This window comes from Heterodontus francisci, chromosome 11, assembly GCF_036365525.1.
Source record: "Heterodontus francisci isolate sHetFra1 chromosome 11, sHetFra1.hap1, whole genome shotgun sequence".
In the NCBI taxonomy this organism is placed as follows: Eukaryota; Metazoa; Chordata; class Chondrichthyes; order Heterodontiformes; family Heterodontidae; genus Heterodontus; species Heterodontus francisci.
In genome coordinates, this window is record NC_090381.1 from 55,939,978 (window position 1) to 55,961,353 (window position 21,376).

The following is a 21,376-nucleotide window of genomic DNA, read 5'->3' on the forward strand; positions in this document are numbered from 1 at the left end:
TTAGGTAAGTCAGTCACTGTCAAATTGCTAAATACTGCAAGGATATTAGAGTATCTGCTGTAACTATTGTCTTTGGTCATAGTTAAACTTCCGCATACAAGCACCCTTCTTATTTCTGATTGCTTTATGAATGTTGTATCTTATTTTTGTGTGTATTTCAAGCTTTTGGCCAACTCTTTTCTCTTAAACAACTGAACCAGAAAGGGGTATTGTATGTTGGGGAAAGATTAAATGCTTGCATGATGCTCCCATGGTGACACTAAACTGCTAAAAGGATGATGGATTATTATTGTCTTCATATTACAACCTGCCATTTGAGTTTATTAAAGTTGCAAGATGCTCTACATTTAAATATTAAGTTGGGTAAAAACCAAATGAGGCAATATTATGAAAAAAATACAAATGCCAATTCCATGCAAGCGATATGTAATTCACAAAAGCTGTCTTGTATACAAGTGGAATGTTTAACATTTGTCAGGTATTTATAAAATTCATAAAAAAGGTGAATCTGGAAATATATTGACTACAAACTATATCGTTTTACAACAATCATTGCAATATTTGTATCACAAAATATAAAAGTAAAATTCTGCAAAATGTACCTAACCTCTAGAATATTGTGTTACTACTTCTATCCCTGCATGATTAGTGTTATAGCATCCTTAATTATAACCCTACCTGTAATTTGGTGCTCCAGAATCAGGTGAGAATTGAGTTTTCTACAGATATCTGTCCTATCATGTGTCAGAAGGTTCTAAATTACTCCCCCAATCAATGATCTGCTTTTAAGTACCCTGTTCCAAAAACTGCTCCTTTATTACAAGAATACTTCATAACTATACAACTCAAATGCTGCATTCTCAGTGGTAGGTAAGATTCAGCAGTAATTTAGGGTTCCTTTTAGCACTCTGAGCCTGGTGGTAGGAACCATTATTACGGTTCTAGATACAAGACTCTTTTAAAGCTGTTGCAATAAAAATCTCATTGGAACATTTTTTGAAATCTTTGTACATTGACCCAGAAAGTAGACAATTTTCAGGAGGAACTAGTGACTTCAAGAGGAAAACCATCTTGCAAAATACTCTTGTCTGTCCCTTGCTTGTGTAAACTCTTCTTCCCTCATTGATTGGAGAACCAATTATCACAGGACCTGTACCCCAGGTACATGAGCAACACCATTTTTTCTCTGTTCTTCAGAAAACAAATACATGGCCAGAAACTGTAGAGGCTATCACATTGTACTTCCAACTGACAGTTTCACTGATACAATGCAAATTTGACAATTATGTCATAATCTCAGTACAGCAGTTACATAAATTAGATTAGATTAGAGATACAGCACTGAAACAGGCCCTTCGGCCCACCGAGTCTGTGCCGAACATCAACCACCCATTTATACTAATCCTACACTAATCCCATATTCCTACCAAACATCCCCACCTGTCCCTATATTTCCCTACCACCTACCTATACTAGTGACAATTTATAATGGCCAATTTACCTATCAAACTGCAAGTCTTTTGGATTGTGGGAGGAAACCGGAGCACCCGGAGAAAACCCACGCAGACACAGGGAGAACTTGCAAACTCCACACAGGCAGTACCCGGAATCGAACCCGGGTCCCTGGAGCTGTGAGGCTGCGGTGCTAACCACTGCGCCACTGTGCCGCCCTAAAATCTGGAATAAAAAGCTAGTCTCAGTAATGGGGACCATGAAACTACTGGATTGTTGTAAAAACTCAACTGGTTCACTAATGTCCTTTAAAGAAGGAAAATTGCAGTCCTTATCCAATCTGGATATATGTGACTCCAGACCCACAGCAATGTGGCTGACTCTTAGGGCCTAGATAGAGTGGACAGGAAGGACTTATTCACCTTAGCAGATAGGTCAGTAACCAGGGGGGCATAGATTTAAAGTGATCGGTAGAAGGATTAGAGGGGAGATGAGGAACATTTTTTTTCACTGAGAGGGTGGTGGGGATCTGATACAATGCAAATTTGACAATTATGTCATAATCTCAGTACAGCAGTTGGGGACTTTATATTTAGTAAATTACATAAATCTGGAACATACTGCCAGAGGCAGAATACCTCATCTCATTTAAAAGGTGCCTGGATGTGCACCTGAAGTACCATAACCTACAGGGCTATGGACCAAATGCTGGAAAGTGGGATTAAGCTGGGTGGCTTTTTTTTTGGCTGGTGCAGACACAATGGGCCAAGTGGCCCCTTTCTGCGCTGTAAACTTTCTATGATTCTTAACTGCCCTCTGTAATGGCCTAGCAAACCACTCAGTTGTCACCACCACCTCATGGGCAATAAATGTTGGCCTTACCAGCAACACCCACATCTGGTGAATGAAATATAAAAATAAAAGCTCATTATCCAATTGGCCTTTCTGCTCAACAACTCATTAATATCAGTGGAGGAAACAATGATCAGACTGGTTACAGCACAGAAGGAGGCAATTTGGCCATTGTGTCTGTGCTGGCTCACTGCAAGAGCAACTCATCTAGTCCCCTCATCCTGAGAATTATCTATAGGATTTGCTGCTGTTTCACCATTGCTGAAATATTTCCCTTCTGTTTCCTGCAGTATTTCCATAACACAGGTCAGGAGTGTATGGGCATCAAAAAAAAAACAACTTGGAAGGGGGAGTGCCACAGTTGTCTCATTGGGAATGCTCCATGAGCAGGCAAAGCAAGTACATAAGTACTTTCTCTTCCAGGTTGCTTGAAGCATTGCCCAGGAGATTCACCTTCCATTCCAGAAGACTCTCAGATAATCCAGGAACATTAGTGACTCGCAAGATACAGTAAAAATGGGGGAGGGAAGGAAGGGAACTTATTGGAATAGAAAAGTCATCACAAGTACTTACCTAAGATGGCTACTGCTGCAGCCAAAACACAAACAAACAGTTCATGGAAAGATGGCTTACCCTCATGCTTAGTGGCCTGCACAACCGCTCAAAGCTCCATCTTCTCTCTGTATTAGTGCTACCCATCAAAGCTACTTTCTTCTTTCTCCCGGATTACTCTCAGCGGTGCCAGGAGATTCCTAGCCAATCTGGAAGGATTGGCAACCCTATCTGCATCTGGCTGTGCACATCAGAGATGACTGAAACGTCAATGTTCCATTCTTCAACACTAACAATTCTCAACTTGAGTGCAATTTTTTAAAAAACATGTTGTATCAACCACCTCCATACTTAACTTTGAATCCAGTCTAAAATAATAGGATGAGAATCTCCCCTAGATGCTCTAACTTCTAATTAAAATGAGTTTGGGCTGCAAAAAACTGCCTATAATTTCTCATTTGCAATACTTTCAAGGGAGTACAAAAATAATAAATAAATGGTGAGTAGTAGTGTTTTAGTACTTTTTAGGGAACTTTTGAAATATGCTATAACCTCAGCTATAATAAATTGGAGGTGCTTCATGTTGAATACTGGGTGTTGAAAGTAGTGAACTTTACCCATTTCCATCTTCCCTCAGCTGAAACAACTGAGGATGACACCATCATGAAGAATTATTTGATTCCTTCATTTAGAAATATTTAAAAGAATAGCTTTGTCCTCTTGATAGGGTACAATGTACACAATTATGGCAAATTAACTCTAAACTACAGTCAATCAGTGATTAATACAGCTAAAGAGGAGTAATTCACCTAAGCTTGTTCATGTTTTTCTGATGAAAGTAGACTCTGTAGACTGTTTGAAGCATATTGAAAAACAGTACTTAATTGAAAACCAAATATTTGATGTGTGCAAGGAAAAGAAACTGTCAGTTGGCATAAAAAATCTACTAGCGATTGTACTGAATGTTCCAAAGTAGCCTTAAAAGAATGAAGTCCAGCACAAACTTCTAGCACTATATCACACAACAGTTTCACCTGTGGGAGATCGATACCTGTGGCATTTAACAAATCTGCGCAATAATCCTTGAGGAAAACACTCAAAGAAACGATGGTTAGCAAGAATAGCAGTGTTAAAAATACACCTGGCATAATAGACCTTTGAGAAAATCCCTTCATTTGATTGATATATATTGTGAGATCTTTATCCCAGTGATTTTCCAAACAATGTTTCACTTGCGGAATTGGTGCTTCTTCAATATGGCCAACTGTGACTTTTGACCATTTCTCCATCAGAAATTGTCCTGCTCGGGGATGTATATCCAGTGGGCGGATAAATGGAAGCTGTGTTTTCATCAATGTATTCACCCTCTGACGGTAGATGTGAATTTTCTCAAGGAAAGCCAAGGGATCCTTTTCATTTTCTACATATGTACTAAATGTTATAAGGTCATGTTGTTCTTCTTTCAGTTTTTGCATTTTTTGAATTAGTGGAACATATTCACTGGTAATTTTTAAGTTGACTTCATCAAAAGCAACCAGAAGAGCTTGCTTTTTGCTTTCAATTGTTTTTTGGAGATTCTCAAAATACTGGATGACTATTTCTTTATCTTGTTGAATGATTTGTTCAGCTTGTGATTTCTGATGCTCCAGTTGTTCAATGAAAATGGATATTTTGGCACAGTGTTTACCAGTCAGTTGTTCAACAAGTTTGCTAGCTGTCTCCTTTTCTTTAATATAAGCATTCTGGAGATCATCAATGGGGTGGCCTTGATGCTGGCCCACTGTTAAGCAATAACCACATACCAATTTACGATCCAACAAACAGAACATGTTTAACGGTTGCCTGAAGTGCTCCGGGCAGGTAGGAGTCTTTGGGTGTTCTTCTTTCTGGTATTTCTCAATAATTCCCATCAGTGAAAAGTTTATTGGTAATGAGCTAATGCCCACTGGAGGAAGATCCACAATACTTCTACAAGTAGGACATTTCAATGGGATTCGGAGAGGTCGCCAAATGGAGAAGTTTCCTGATTCTTGAATGATGTTCTCCAAACAGGTTCTGCAAAAAGTGTGAGAACAAGGCAACACACGAGGGTCTTCAAAGATGGAGTAACATACAGAACAAGTTAAGTCTTCCTCAAAATTATCCATATTTGCCTGCAATGAAAGAATTAAAACTCATCAGTTAATATAGCCAAATTAATCATGTGTCTCCATTAAAATACTTCAGAATTTAATGCAAAAACTTGCATTTATATAGTGATAACATAGAAAGACATAGACATTTTACAGAAGGAAATATAAAGGAACAGCCACAGCCATTGTGGATGGTTAGAAGTGAATGACAGCTTAAATATGGATTTTTAAGATGAAGGGATTTAAGGAGACTTGCAGAAGGCAAGGCCAAGGATCTGCCACCAATAGCTGGATGAAGGGGGACGTTTACCAGTAATATGTCAGGGCTGAAGGGTGTCAAAGGGGATATAAGGTTGAAAAAGGGCTCGAGATAATGGGATGAGGATTGCACTTTCAAGATGAGGGCAAAAGTTTTAAGTAAAATATGTTGGAGCGCAGGACTGATGGGTAAGCAGTATTTTTGCAAGAAAGGATGCATGAAATGGAGTTTTGGAAAAGTTGGACTTTATGGAAGATAATGGATGGGAGGTCATCAAAAAGTTGGAAAAATCAAGTCTAGAGGTGAAAAGCATTGGATAAGGGTTTCAGTAATGGTTGGACTGATGTAGGGTCAGAGGCAAATGATGTTGAAGTTGAAATAAGCAGCCTTGATGATAGGCAGGATGTTATATTAAAAGTACATTTGCACTGGAAATGCTTCCCCACAAATTGACAAAGTATAGGAAATATAAGTAAAGGAGAAAGTGGTAAAGCCATCCTAAGAGATTATATTGCCAGATGAGTCAAAGTCAGGGAATCCTGAAAGTAAGTAGCGCTGTTTCTCCAGGTATACTCCTGGTTATTTTATTACTCCTCGAGAGATGGACAATTTATATCTGTCAGTGTGCAACAAAGACATATATGCCTGGGCTTTCAACGCTCTCATTCACAGAATCTGCTTATCCGGTAAAGAACATCCTCCGAGATTCTTGTAATTAATTCATTAGGCCAATGAGAGACTTTAGGCATCAATTTTTCCCATTGTTATCTCAAGCAGATGATTCAGATGAGGTGGCTAAGAATCAGTGTTGGAGACCTGTCCCATTTTCTTTAACAATAATTTAACCAATTTAATGAAATATACAACCCACTGTGGAAATATGTGGAATCTGCGCATTCAATATTTATGTATTGACACCACCTTCCTGGTTTATTGTGCATGCTATTCCCAGATCATCTTGGCTTACTAGTACTGGAGGACTTTGATGGATAATAGATATAGAGCCTGTAATAAACCAATATGAAAATGGTTAATTAAAATAGCAGCATAAATCCTGTAGCTGACTTGATTGAGGGAATTTGCCAGTTTAGCATTGCTAGGTTTTGTTTTATATAATGTAAATTTTACTTTTTTTGTATATATATATGATCCTTAAGCCACAATGTCTTAAAGCAATTAATCGGTGCCTAATTACTGCTTTGCAGTTGTATGTAAGGAAATAGATCTATTTTGAGTGAATGAATAAATAAGGAAGTGGAATTTGTGGTTAGAAGGTGATAGGCATGCTGAAGTTGGAAAAACAAGTAGGGTATATTTTAATTAATATGTCTCCAGTCCACCAAGGAAGGAAGTGGTGTTGGATCTGATTCTGGGAAATGAAGTCAGGTAAATGGAATAGTGACTACAACATAACTGTTTCAAATAATTATCAAACAAGACCAGAAAACATAGAATCATACAATGGATACAGCACAGAAGGAGGCCATTTTGCCCATTGAGTCTGCGCCATTCTACCAGAGCAATCCGCTAGTCACACTCCCAGCCCTTTCCCTGTAACCCTGCAAATTTTACTATCTTCAGGTGCTTATTCAATTCCTTTTTGAAAACCACAGTTGAATCTTCCTCCACCCTCTCAGGAAGTGCATTCCAGATCCTAACCACTCGCTGCAGAAAAGAATTTCCTCAAGTTGCCTTAGATTCTTTTAGAAACAGAGAAAATAGCAGCAGGAGTAGGCCATTCGGCCCTTCGAGCCTGCTCCACCATTCATTATGATCATGGCTGATCATCCAACTCACTTTGCCAATCACCTTAAATATGTGTCCTCTGGTTCTCGACCCCCTCTGCCAAAGGAAACAGTTTCTCTCTACCTACTCTGTCTGGACTAATGATTTTGAACACCTCTATCAAATATCCTCTCAATCTTCGATATGGGGCTGTTCTGCTTAGAGAAGGTAAAAATCTCAAAGCACTGAAATTAGCTCTTCACCAGTTAAGGGCCTAGCACAGGCAAATTAGCAAAAGCAATTGCAGCGTAAAGCAGTAACTGAGGATATTCAGGCAAGCAAGAAGTCAAATGTAAACTAGGCATTTTTCTTTGAGTGTCCCCTCTACAGAGTATGTGGTGGACTAATCACCTTAAATTCAACCAATGAGGAGGCTATCACTTGGCTCCGAGGATTTGATTTCGTTAAGAAATAATAATTGATATAAATTGCATTAATAACAGAGTATTAACTCAGCAAAAGGAAATTATTTAAATGACATCCTTTCTTCATGATATAAAGTTTATGTAAAGTCTGAAACACAAAGGGAGATTACTACTGGAGCAGGATGCAAAGCGTCATGCAAAGTGATTAAAAAGTAGAGAGAAAAGATCTACACTTTGGCTGGGAGCAGTGATGAATACTCCACAGAAGGACAAATGGACTGGTCAGGTGGGCAGAAAAGTGGCAAATAGAATTCAATCCAGAGAAGTGTGAGGTAATGCACCTGGGGAGGACGAACAAGGAAGGGAATACACAATAAATGGTAGGATGCTGAAAAGTGTAGAGGAACAGCAGGATCTTGTATGTCTACAAATCCCTGAAGGTAGCAGGGCAGCTAAATAAGGTGGTCAAGAAAGCAATACAGGATGATAAGTACAGCAGCAGGGATGTCTTGCTGCAATTATACAGGGCCTTGGTGAGGCCACACCTGGAATATTGTGTGCAGTTTTGGTCTCCTTATCTGAGGAAGGATGTTCTTGCTATAGAGAGAGTGCAGCGAAAGTTTACCACACTGATTCCTGGGATGGTGGGACTGACGTATGAAGAGAGATTGAGTCGGTTAGGATTATATTCACTGGAGTTCAGAAGAGGGGGGAATCTCATAGAAAACTATAAAATTCTAACAGGACTTGGCAGGGTAGATGCAGGAAGGATGTTCCCGATGGTGGGAGAGTCCAGAACCAGGGGTCATAATCTAAGGATATGGGGTAAACCTTTCAGGACTGAGATGAGGAGAAATTTCTTCATCCAGAGAGTGGTGAGCCTGTGGAATTTGCTACCACAGAAAGCAGTTGAGGCCAAAACATTGTGTTTTCAAGAAGGAGTTAGATATAGCTCTTGGGTCTAAAGGGATCAAAGGGTATGGGGCGAAAGTGGGAACAGGCTACTGAGTTGGATGATCAGCCATGATCATAATGAATGGCGGAGCAGGCTCGAAGGGCTGAATGGCCTACTCCTGCTCCTATTTTCTTTGTTTCTATGTTTCCTTTACTGGCCATGGCCTAGAGTATAAGGGCAGGCAGGTTATGCTAAAACTGTATAAAACACTAGTTAGGCCACAGCTTGAGTACTAAATAGAGTTCTGGTCACCACAATGCAGGAAAGATGTGATCACATCAGAGAGGGAACAGAAGAGATTAACAAAGATGTCACCAGGAATGGAGAATTTTAGCTATGAGGAAAAATTGGATAGGCTGGGTTTATTTCCTTTGGAAAAGAAGCTGAGGGAGATTTAATTGAGGTGTATAAAATTATGAGGGGCCTGGATAGAATGGATAGGAAGGACACAATTCCCTTAGCAGAGAGGTCAATAACCAGAGAGCATAGATTTAAAGTCATTAATGAAGGATTAGAGGGGAGTTGAGGAGGAACTCTTTTCATCCAGAGGGTGATGAGAAACTGGAGCTCACAGCCTGAAAAGGGTGATAGAGGCAGAAACCCTCAGCGCATTTAAAAATTATGTGGATATATACTTGAGGTGCCTTAAGCTACAGGACTATTGACTAAGCTGGAAGGTGGGATTAGATTGGATAGTTCTTTTTCGGCCAGCACAGACACAATGGACCAAATAGCCTCCTTCTGTGCCGTAAATCTTTTTGTTTTTATGCAAGAAAGCAATCAGCTGGTCATGTTCCCAGCAAAAAAATAGAATTATCAAGTTAAATTGCTTCATAGTGGAATGTAGTGCGATATCCTTTTACTGCTATGGTCAATGTTGCATCCTTTGCTGCTAAAGTCTGTCATAAAGGTTAAATTGATTTTTTAAAATATGCATATGTAACCATGTATGATAGGATACAAGCAGCAGTTAGGACTGTCCAAACTCACACCAAGTACCATTGACCCATCACCCCTATGCTCATTGGCCTTCATTAAGCAATGTTTCAATTGTAAAATTCTCAACCTTTTTTTTTCCAAATCCTTCCATGATCTCGTCCCTCCCTATCTCTAACCTCCTCCAGCCCTACAACACTCCAAGATGTCTACGCTCCTCCCATTCTGGCCTCTTGTGCATCCCCAATTTTAATCACTTCACCATTGGTAGCCATGACTTCATCTGCTGAGGTTCTAAACTCTGGAATTCCCTCCCTATACCTCTGACTCTCTACCTCTTTCCTCCTTTAAGATGCTCCTTAAAGCCTACCTCTTTGACCAAGCTTTTGGCCATCTGCCCTAATATCTCCTTATGTAACTTAGTGTCATATATTGTTTGATAATGCTCTGGGCTCTGGCGAAGCACCTTGGGATGTTTTTACTACATTAAAGGTGCTATATAAATGCAAGTTGTTGCTGTATAGTCAGTCACTGTTCTACCGTATGAAAACTCAGCAGCCATTTTGTGGCACCTTCCCACAGTCATGAGATAATTGACCAGATAGTCTGTTCTGGTGATGTTGGTTAAGGGTTAGGTAATGGCCAGGACACCAGAGGAACTCCCCTGTTCTTCAAACAGTGGCATGGGATCGTTTAAATCTATCCCAGAGGGCAGGTGGGCCTCGGTTTAACACTTCATCAAGAGTAGATAGTATGCTATGTAAATGATGGGAACAGTGCATTGAGTTAGGATAATTTGACAATGGTTCCTAGAATTTGGCTGGATCAATGGACTTACAAAAGTGGTGATGGGCTTTGTAAGGTTCAGGCATTGTCCCTTGTGGAGCACTGGAAGGTGCTTGTTAGTTTGTGGCGTCACTCTGACTTTCTTGGGGAGGTGGATGGCATCCATGTGGAAACAGTCAGAGTTGTAAAGGCTTCCAGCAACGGGTCCCCGACTGCCAGTGTTTCCCAAGCTCCAGGCAGTCAATACTTCACCTCTCTAATTTGCATATGTCCCACAGATATTACATCCACATTTGCTTCCTATTGGGCAGGCTTAGCAGGCACTAGCTTGGATCTACAAGAATTGTGTGTTATTTAATACACAAACAGAAAATAATACTTTAATTATGTATATTCCTACCCACAGTATTCCAGGACAGGGCTGGGTGGTGGTGGGTGTTCACTTTTAGTTTAAAGTTATGTTTTCTTTTAACTAAACTGCACTACTAATTAGTTCTGTGTGGTTTCTTGCAACATAAAACTTTGTACATAGGTACTTTTGTCACATCTGGAAGAATTATAAAATTATAGATTGGAGTAGACAATCCTGAGATGAAAATCAGAACTAATATGTAGATGGTAATAAAATCTACTCCTTGATCACAAAGTTCCAACCTTCATCACTTTTGCATATGACAGGAGGCACTGTGCATCAGAGGAGATTATGCTGGTTTACCATTTATAGTCTACATTCGTCACCACAGTGTGATCACATGCCTCTCACCACATTCATTAAACAATAGTAGAAAAGTAACTATATTTATCCACTCCAGTTGAATGAAAGTGAAGGGGACAGAATCGGAGGTTTCTGACAATACCAGAATTATAATAAAAGAGCAAACTAGGAAAAGTGTCTTTCATCAGTTACCAGACAGCAACTGAGCATAGCAGTGAATTACAATCTGACTTCCATCATCAAACTTTGGGATACCAAATACGAAATGTAACTCTGACTCCAATTGCACAATATAAATGCATTCCTGTAACCAAACATAAATTTGATCAGACTATTACATCCACGATATTTCAAACACAAACAGGTTAATTTAACATCCTCAAACCAAAATTTTGATTATAGTACCCCAAATGTTATCAAATGAATGAAACCTTGTGCTAAATCAGACCACATTTAAGTGGAAAAAGTGATGACAGACATTTAAATCTTAGTTTAGTTTATCTTCAAAAATATTTCAGTTTGCTTTTATGAATATAAACTTGATACATGGCAAAATACATAATTGTGTAACAGCTTCATTACCATCTACATATTAATTCTGATTTTCATCTCAGGATTGTCTACTCCAATCTATACTTTTATAATTCTTCCAAATGTGACAAAAGTACCTATGTACAAAGTTTTATGTTGCAAGAAACCACATAAAACTAATTAGTAGTGCAGTTTAGTTAAAAGAAAACATAACTTTAAACTAAAAGTGAACACCCACCACCACCCAGCCCTGTCCTAGAATACTGTGAAACAACATTGTTAGAAATACCATCCAAGGACAGCATATATTTATTTGTGCCATTCCATCTGAGCTTTCAATCTATGTTCAGGGTCTAGGTCAACACTGAAGAAGCATTTTTCTGGTATTTTTCTAATGTAGCAGAAATCCTTCCAATTAATTCCTTTCAGTTCTGATTAGGGTGCAGCAATTTGAAAACAAACATGAATCATCACCTTTTCCAGCATAATCTCAATAGGGACCCCAAAGCAGAGTACAAAAGAATTTGGAAAATATTAACAATCCCTTACGAGTTCAACTCATCTGAAATACAGAATATTTTAATTTCAAATTTTGTAAAAGGTTTTCTCAAAAATAATCTTCCTTCAGAAAGTAGGAGATTGCAGTAATTTTGGATTTAGTTGTCTGAACAACTTTGAAATACTTTTAAATATGATGGAAATTGTGTGCAAGGTCAGAAAAGATTATTTGATAAAAATATTGAATGCATGATTAGCTTATCTTTTAACAGTGGTTGCCATGCTTGATCAAAAGCAAATGTGCATGATTTACATCTAATATAAATTTAACAAATTGGTAGAAATGACGTGCATTCTTAGAAAATGCTAAATCCACTTCAAGTATATCTACAGCTATAACACAACCCTCAAGGTAATGCTTTTTGTATGGTCCTCAAAAAAAATAATTTATATTGTCATGACAGTAAATAGTTGTGAGCTGTAGTGAAACAAAATGTACTAAAATATTCTTGGTAATTATTGAAAACCAACATGATTTTTGTCCCATCCTTTCCTGAAAGGATTGACTCATGCTGGGGTATGGCTGCATGCTGCTGGAAACCCTCATACCTTTACCAAGTACTCATTCTTCATGTATAAGGCCTTGACAATGCATTTTATGTCAGTCTTCATCATCATAGAAGATCATTAAAGCCAAACCAAGATCTGTATTCACTTTACGTTCACACCCACAGTAACTGCTCCAGTCTTTGTGGTGTCAGTGCTCTCTCATGACAATGTTTGGTAGGGAATTCCAGCATTATCAGCAATGAAGCAATAGTGAGTGCATTGCAAAAACAAACATTGTGTGTACCTATGCATTTGGAAAGTAAGTGCTACATATTCGCCCTCTGTGATGCTCCACCGAGCTTACAGTCAAGTATTGGTACAAACACTGTTAGTCAAAATTCTAAATTAGGCAGCATCAGTGCACCCACATTGGGATCCTCGCCAAGATCAGCAAATTTCTTCCTCACTTGTTCACAAACCCAGTGCACAGATGAGGCAGCGTTCACTCTTTCAGCAACCTCATTCAAGCTGTCTGGTCTTCACTTGGTGATGTTCCTCCTCTCTAAAAAAGAGCTTCCTTATCCACAAGACTTTTCTGAAGCAGTACATACAAAGCTGCAACCTGGAATAGTGTCATTTTACCCTTTAATCTTGCTCTAGTTATTTCTTCCTCTTAGTAACAGGATCACTTTCCCAAGGAGAACAGAATGGTACAGTATGCTAAACAACACTGGGATCCAGCTTCAAATCCAGCCTCATCTGTCGGCATGACATCAGCCGTCTTACTTTCTCCACTCTCCTCGCTCACTTTAACCTGTCTTCCTCTGAATTTGCTGCACTCGTTCTCTCATGTCTAACCCTGACATTGTGATCAAACCTGCTGAAAAGGGTGGTGCTGTTGTTATCTGGCATACCGACCTCTACCTTGCAGAGGCTCAGCGCCAACTCTCAGACACTTCTTACCTTCCCCAGACCATGACCCCACCACCAAACATCAAGCTACTGTCTCTAGGGCTGTCACTGACCTCATCTCCTTTGGAAAACTTCCCTCGACAGCGTCCAACCTCATAGTCCCATAATCACGAACAGCACGCTTCTAATTACTTCCCAAAATCCACAAACAGAACTGTCCCAGTAGACCCATGTTTTCAGCCTGTTCCTGCCCACTGAACTTATTTCTTCCTATCTGGACTCTATTTTTTCTCCCCTGGTCCAGTATCTGGTCCCACCTATATCAGTGACTCTTCTGGCGCCCTACGTCATTTTGACAGTTTCCAGTTTCCTGGCCCTAACCACCTCCTCTTCACTATGGACGTCCAATCTCTCTACACCTCCAACCCCAAGCAGGATGCTCTGCGGGCTCTCCGCTTCTTCCTTGAACAGAGGCCCAATCTGTTCCCATTCACCACCCTCTTCTGCCTGGCTGAACTTGTTCTTACATTCAACAACTTCTCCTTCCACTCTACTCACTTCCTCCAAATTAAAGGTGTTGCTATGGGTACCCGCAAGGGCCCTAGTTATGCCTTATTTTTGTGGGGTATGTCAAACATTCCTTGTTTCAGTCCTACTCAGGTCCCCTCCCCCAATTCTTTTTCCAGTACATTGATGACTATATCGGTGAGGCTTCCAGCTCTCACCCTGAACTGGAAAACTCCATCAACTTTGCTTCCAATTTCTACCCTTCTCTCAGCTTCACATGGTCCATCTCCGACACTTCCCTTCTCTTTCTCTATCTCTGGGGATAGGCTGTCCACTAATATTCATTATAAGCCCACCGACTCCCATAGTTATCTCAACTACACTTCCTCACGCCCTGCCTCCTGTAAGGACTCCATTTCATTCTCCCAGTTTCTCCATCTCCGATGCATCTGTTATTATGATACAACCTTCAACAACTGCACTTCTGATAAGTCTTCCTTTTTCCTCAATGGAGGATCCCCCCCCCCCCCACTGTGGTTGATAGGGCCCTCAACCATGTCCGACCCATTTCCCGCACTTCTGCCCTCACCCCCTCCCCTCCCTCCCAGAACCATAACGGGGTTCCCCTTGTCCTCACTTTCCACCCACCAGCCTCTCCATCCAAAGGATAATCCTCTGCCATTTCCATCACCTCCAACATGACGCCATCACCAAATACATCTTTCCCTCCCCTGTCAGCATTCCGAAGGGACCGTTCCTCCATCACCCCCAACATTGCATCCCCTTCCCATGCAATCGCAGGAGGTGTAACACCTGCCCTTTTACCTCCTCTCGCCTCACTATCCAAGGCCCCAAACACTCCTTCCAAGTGAAGCAGCAATTTACTTGTACTTCTTTCAATTTAGTATACTGTATTCGCTGCTCAAATTATGGTATTCTCTACAGTGGGGAAACCAAACGCAGATAGGGTGACTGCTTTACAGAACACCTCCACTCAGTCCATAAGCATGACCCCGGGCTTCTGGTCGCCTGCCATTTTAATTCACCACCGTGCTCTCAGGCTCCCATTTCTAACCTTGGCCTGCTACAGTGTTCCAATGAAGCTCAATGTAAGCTTGAGGAACAGCACCTCATCTTCCAGTTAGGCACTCGACAGCCTTCTGGACTCAACATTGAGTACAACAAATTCAAAACATGACTGCCATTTTGTTTTCATTTTTAAAATGAAAAGGTCGGTGGAGTTGTGGATAGTGCCGAAGGATGTTGTGGGGTTCAGAGGGACATAGATAGGCTGCAGAGCTGGGCTGAGAGATGGCAAATGGAGTTTAATGCAGAAAAGTGCGAGGTGATTCACTTTGGAAGGAGTAACAGGAATGCAGAGCACTGGGCTAATGGGAAGATTCTTGGTAGTGTGGATGAACAGAGAGATCTTGGTGTCCAGGTGCATAAATCCCTGAAGGTTGCTACCCAGGTTAATAGGGCTGTTAAGAAGGCATATGGTGTGTTAGCTTTTATTAGTAGGGGGATCGAGTTTCGGAGCCACGAGGTCATGCTGCAGCTGTACAAAACTCTGGTGAGACTGCACCTGGAGTATTGCGTGCAGTTCTGGTCACTGCATTATAGGAAGGATGTGGAAGCTATGGAAAGGGTGCAGAGGAGATTTACTAGGATGTTGCCTGGTATGGAGGGAAGGTCTTACGAGGAAAGGCTGAGGGACTTGAGGTTGTTTTCGTTGGAGAGAAGGAGGAGGAGAGGTGACTTAATAGAGACATATAAGATAATCAGAGGGTTAGATAGGGTGGATAGTGAGAGTCTTTTTCCTCGGATGGCGATGGCAAACACGAGGGGACATAGCTTTAAGTTGAGGGGTGATAGATATAGGACAGATGTCAGAGGTAGTTTCTTTACTCAGAGAGTAGTAGGGGTGTGGAACGCCCTGCCTGCAACAGTAGTAGACTCGCCAACTTTAAGGGCATTTAAGTGGTCATTGGATAGACATATGGATGAAAATGGAATAGTGTAGGTCAGATGGTTTCACAGGTCGGCGCAACATCGAGGGCCGAAGGGCCTGTACTGCGCTGTAATGTTCTAATTGTAAAAAATAAAAAATAGCCTGCATTTGTCTACATTGTCAGTGTCTTTCAGTATTAAAAATCAGGATCATGCCCCTCTCAGTCCTTCTCCAAAGTTTTATTCAGTGAGTCTCTATAAATTAAAGTCCTACATCCTAAAATCGTTCTTGTTGCTCTTCTGTGGACCATTTCTCATGCTTTGAAGATAGGAATCCCAAAACTGTACTTAATAATTCAAAGCTAGCAACCAAAAATGTATGAACAATATAGGAAGTAAATAAGTACACTTGTATCTCCATTATTCAAGCCTGGCTAGTTGCTTTTTATGGTTACAGCAGCACCCAAGTAATTATGGTTCATAAAATATTTGATCACCATTTGTTTTTTTTCTAAAACTAAATAAACCTCCCTCAGTTGTTCAATGAATTTATCAGATGAGTAACTGAGCCATGCAGTCTAGGAATTTGTTTGATGTCTGATCTGAACTGAGTTAGCTGAGCCATTGGAGAGGTGGAGATTATACAATTTGGTTTGACGCTCCTGGGTTAGGGAGGGGAAAATAAACCAGAGTTCCTACTCCTGATTGTTGCTGCCATTCCTTATCCAGTAATCCCTTGCTCAAAGTGCATGTGTGTGGCTGTTGGGGGAAGACCGTATTGGGCTCAACTCTGATAGCACATGGCAGCTGAATAATCTCCGTACTGTCACTATTGAGGCTCATGAAAAATGGCCTTGGATGAGATACAGAAGGATGCCCAATGTCAGTGGAACCATACTCAGAAGGAGGTCACTACTTTCAGGGGACAAAGGGAGAGGAAAAAATTGTCAATGGGAAAAAAGTTAGGTTCATCAAGGTGAGAAATGGTAAAATGAAAATTATTTACTTGCCCATTCCAGACATCCATTATCATTGGCATTATTAGAATTAGCACAATTAAATGCAGGAGAAAAGCTGACTCTACTCAACCCCAACGTCGTGTAGCCCCTACATGTTCCATTTCCCACATCAACTGCATTGTGGCTTTTCTGAGTATAATTGCCAAAACAGCAATAGTTTTATATGAAAGGTCCATGACCATTAGACTCTACTGAAACTAATCTATAATACTGTTGTACCCAATGAATGGAATGACTTTCAGTTATCAGTCTGGGTTAGGCTCAAACATGGATAAGAGCATTTAAGTGGTCATTGGATAGACATATGGATGAAAATGGAATAGTTTAGGTCAGATGGTTTCACAGGTCGGCGCAACATCGAGGGCCGAAGGGCCTGTACTGCGCTGTAATGTTCTATGTTCTATGGATGATGGGATAGTGGATTAACCCACCCATATCTCCTTATCTTTGTAGTTGCCCATCTTTATTTCAATAGCCTTAAATTCTTTTCATAACCAGGGAAGTTTCTTCTGAAATGACATTTTAAAGGTGTTATTTATAAATATGCTTAGAATTTGCTACGCCTGTGGAGGGAAGATCTTTTTTCTTTTACCCCCCGCCCCCCACACCTCCCCCCCACCGCCCCCACCTTGATATTTTTTTGTGAAGGAGCTATTTGATAAAGGATTAACTGGTTTTGCTGTGAGTGTATTTGGTATACTCCCTGTTCTGGGAAAAAAATGTTCTTATAATCTGTAATTTTACTTGAGGCTCTTTAATTTTATATTTATACCCTCTAATTTTGCATGTCCATTCTGACGAGCAAGGCGAGGACATGAGAAGTCATTGGCGGATAGGATCAGGAAAAACCCTAAGGCTTTCTATAGGTATATCAGGAATAAAAGAATGACTAGAGTTAGATTAGGGCCAATCAAGGATAGTAGTGGGAAGTTGTGTGTGGAATCAGAGGAGGTAGGGGAAGTGTTAAATGAATATTTTGCGTCAGTATTTACAGTAGAGAAAGAAAATGTTGTCGAAGAGAATACTGAGATTCAGGCTACTAGGCTAGATGGGATTGAGGTTCACAAGGAGGAGGTGTTATCAATTTTGGAAAGTGTGAAAATAGATATGTCCCCTGGGCCAGATGGGATTTATCCTAGGATTCTCTGGGAAGCTAGGGAGGAGATTGCAGAGCCTTTGTCCTTGATCTTTATGTCGTCATTGTCGACAGGAATAGTGCCGGAAGACTGGAGGATAGCAAATGTTGTCCCCTTGTTCAAGAAGGGGAGTAGAGACAGACCTGGTAATTATAGACCTGTGAGCCTTACTTCGGTTGTGGGTAAAATGTTGGAAAAGGTTATAAGAGACAGGATTTATAATCATCTTGAAAAGAATAAGTTCATTAGCGATAGTCAGCACGGTTTTGTGACGGGTAGGTCGTGCCTCACAAATCTTATTGAGTTTTTCGAGAAGGTGACCAAATAGGTGGATGAGGGTAAAGCAGTGGATGTGGTGTATATGGATTTCAGTAAGGCGTTTGATAAGGTTCCCCATGGTAGGCTATTGCAGAAAATACGGAAGTATGGGGTTGAAGGTGATTTAGAGCTTTGGATCAGAAATTGGCTAGCTGAAAGAAGACAGAGGGTGGTGGTTGATGGCAAATGTTCATCCTGGAGTTTAGTTACTAGTGGTGTACCGCAAGGATCTGTTTTGGGGCCACTGCTGTTTGTCATTTTTATAAATGACCTGGAAGAGGGTGTAGAAGGGTGGGTTAGTAAATTTCCGGATGACACTAAGGTCGGTGGAGTTGTGGATAGTGCCGAAGGATGTTGTAGGGTTCAGAGGGACATAGATAGGCTGCAGAGCTGGGCTGAGAGATGGCAAATGGAGTTTAATGCAGAAAAGTGCGAGGTGATTCACTTTGGAAGGAGTAACAGGAATGCAGAGTACTGGGCTAATGGGAAGATTCTTGGTAGTGTAGATGAACAGAGAGATCTTGGTGTCCAGGTGCATAAATCCCTGAAGGTTGCTACCCAGGTTAATAGGGCTGTTAAGAAGGCATATGGTGTGTTAGCTTTTATTAGTAGGGGGATCGAGTTTCGGAGCCACGAGGTCATGCTGCAGCTGTACAAAACTCTGGTGAGACTGCACCTGGAGTATTGCGTGCAGTTCTGGTCACCGCATTATAGGAAGGATGTGGAAGCTATGGAAAGGGTGCAGAGGAGATTTACTAGGATGTTGCCTGGTATGGAGGGAAGGTCTTACGAGGAAAGGCTGAGGGACTTGAGGTTGTTTTCGTTGGAGAGAAGGAGGAGGAGAGGTGACTTAATAGAGACATATAAGATAATCAGAGGGTTAGATAGGGTGGATAGTGAGTCTTTTTCCTCAGATGGCGATGGCAAACACGAGGGGACATAGCTTTAAGTTGAGGGGTGATAGATATAGGACATATGTCAGAGGTAGTTTCTTTACTCAGAGAGTAGTAGGGGCGTGGAACAGTAGTAGACTCGCCAACTTTAAGGGCATTTAAGTGGTCATTGGATAGACATATGGATGAAAATGGAATAGTGTAGGTCAGATGGTTTCACAGGTCGGCGCAACATCGAGGGCCGAAGGGCCTGTACTGCGCTGTAATGTTCTAAAAAAAAAATTTTTTTATTTTTTAACCATGTGCCTGTCTTAAACTTGTTTTTCATGTTTTCGTTTTCAGACAGAGCTGTTCATTATTCTGCCATTAACACTCTCTCTAGACTCATGCTTTGCCTTTTACTACAACTATTAGCACTGTTGCATGATTGCCTTTAAGAGTGATATACTTTTAAAATCTTAGTATTCTAATCAGCTAAGTACCAGGATGTAGTCATGTGACTCAGAGCCAGAGTCACTCTGTAACTGTAACACCTAGAGGAAGGTTCTGTAAATAGTTAGCTCTGCACTGTATATACTTGTCAGCTATTAATAAACCTGTTTGAGATCTTAAATCAACTGAACTCCATGCATCGCACTAATGTTGCATAAGGCAACATTAAAAGAATTCATTACATGGTGGCAGTGGTGCGATGACAAGATCCAAGATTGAAAACCACAGGGAAAACAGCTTTTAAAACTACCTTCCTACAGCTAGAAGAGAGAAAGTTCAAAAAAATACTGGCTCAAACAGTGAAGAAAACACTGACCTCAAGCTGTAGAAGACAGAGGGCAGAATGACAGGCTGTAGATCAATCACTGCGGTCGGGTGAGTCATTGTTCCAACGGTCCAGGCATTCCCGTTAAAAAGAATGCTTTGAGGTGCTTGCAAAGTTAATTTCTTTTTCAAAAGGCTCAGCAAAAGAAAAAAAAACCAGGGAAAACCCAATCCCTATTTCAGGCTGATTGATTTTTTTTAAAGGCTCCCCTTCCAGGCCTCTATAAGTCGGCGCCATTACAAGAGGCATCCGACAACAAAAAGCGCAGGAATCCTCCATTCACGCACTTCGCAGTTAAACCTATTTAAAAAAATCATCAAACCACTCGAGCGTGAAGACCTTCCATTCACTCAGCCAGAATTTAAAAAACTGAAAACTACTCAAGCATGAAGAATTGTCAATTGAACGGCTGTATAAACAAACTCTAGCAGAAAAAGGCGCTTGAAATGTTTATTGCACAACTGTGTAAACAGACAGACTAGAGTGCTGGAAGCTAGATTAAACAAACAAGCACTGCCAAACACCTGCTACTGTCAATCAAAGCAGACAAGAGTTTTTTAAAGGGAAAGCAGTACAGAGTCACAGGACCAAGTCTTAAAGCATGTTTTAAGCACAAGAACAGATGGAAGATGTAACCAAATTTCCCAGCATGAACTGGAAAGCCTTGGATATCCTATCAGAGTGACAACTGTTCAAACAGAGAATGCAGTTACGTTTTACAGACCAAGTGATTACAGAACCAGAAAAACAGGGTGTAAAAATATTAATAGCAGTTGGAAATGAAGGATTACACAGAATCAATACCTCAGGCATATCAGAAGAGTACCAGAAAGATCCTGCAAAGATATGGAAAGTTCTGGAAGATCAGCTCCGATTAAGAGTGAATGTTTGAATTCACTGCCTGGAACTGATGTCCTGCAGGCAACAGACACAGCAATCAATAGACCAGTTCATCAGCAGAGCAGATGCCATAGTAAGGGCAACTAATGCGATTTTTCAGAAGTTGAGCTATCAGACCCAATAATGGAGCTGGTGATTGTATCAACACCCATTGAAGCATTTCAGAAAGACCTCTTGGGGAAAAAGAAAGGTCACAGCATTGATGGACTGGTGGAAGATGGCAGGAAATACAAAGCCATTGTAGCTGGACAACAGCACCTGCAAGCACTAGGTGCAGCCAACAATATCAGCATCATAACCAGGTTGAAAAGAGCAAGCAAGCTGTATGGTAAGTGTGGTTGGTCCCAATTATGGCGAAGCTGTCCTGCATTTTGAGACCTGTGCAAGGCATGTGGTGCAAAAGGACACTGGGCCCACCTGTGCAAAAAATCTGGCTCCGACGACGCAGCCAGAAGTCACGGTAGGCACAGAAGTAGGGCAACAGCAGCAGGGAGATATCCGATGCCTGGCATAAACGCAAGCTGATACACAAAGTCCACAGCGAAACAGACCTGAGA

At 40.9% G+C, this 21,376-nt stretch overlaps 1 protein-coding gene across 1 annotated transcript in view; it reads right to left on the bottom strand.

Annotated features, from left to right (window-relative positions):
* Positions 1 to 337: 337 nt before the first annotated feature.
* Positions 338 to 21,376, bottom strand: part of trim59 (tripartite motif containing 59) — a 34,141-nt gene continuing 13,102 nt past the window's right edge. Inside the window, exon 2 of the mRNA XM_068042171.1 lies at positions 338 to 5,009. Within this exon, the coding sequence (XP_067898272.1) occupies positions 3,666 to 5,003 (1,338 nt within the window). The 5' untranslated portion in view covers positions 5,004 to 5,009 and the 3' untranslated portion in view covers positions 338 to 3,665. The remainder of the gene's footprint in view (positions 5,010 to 21,376) is intronic.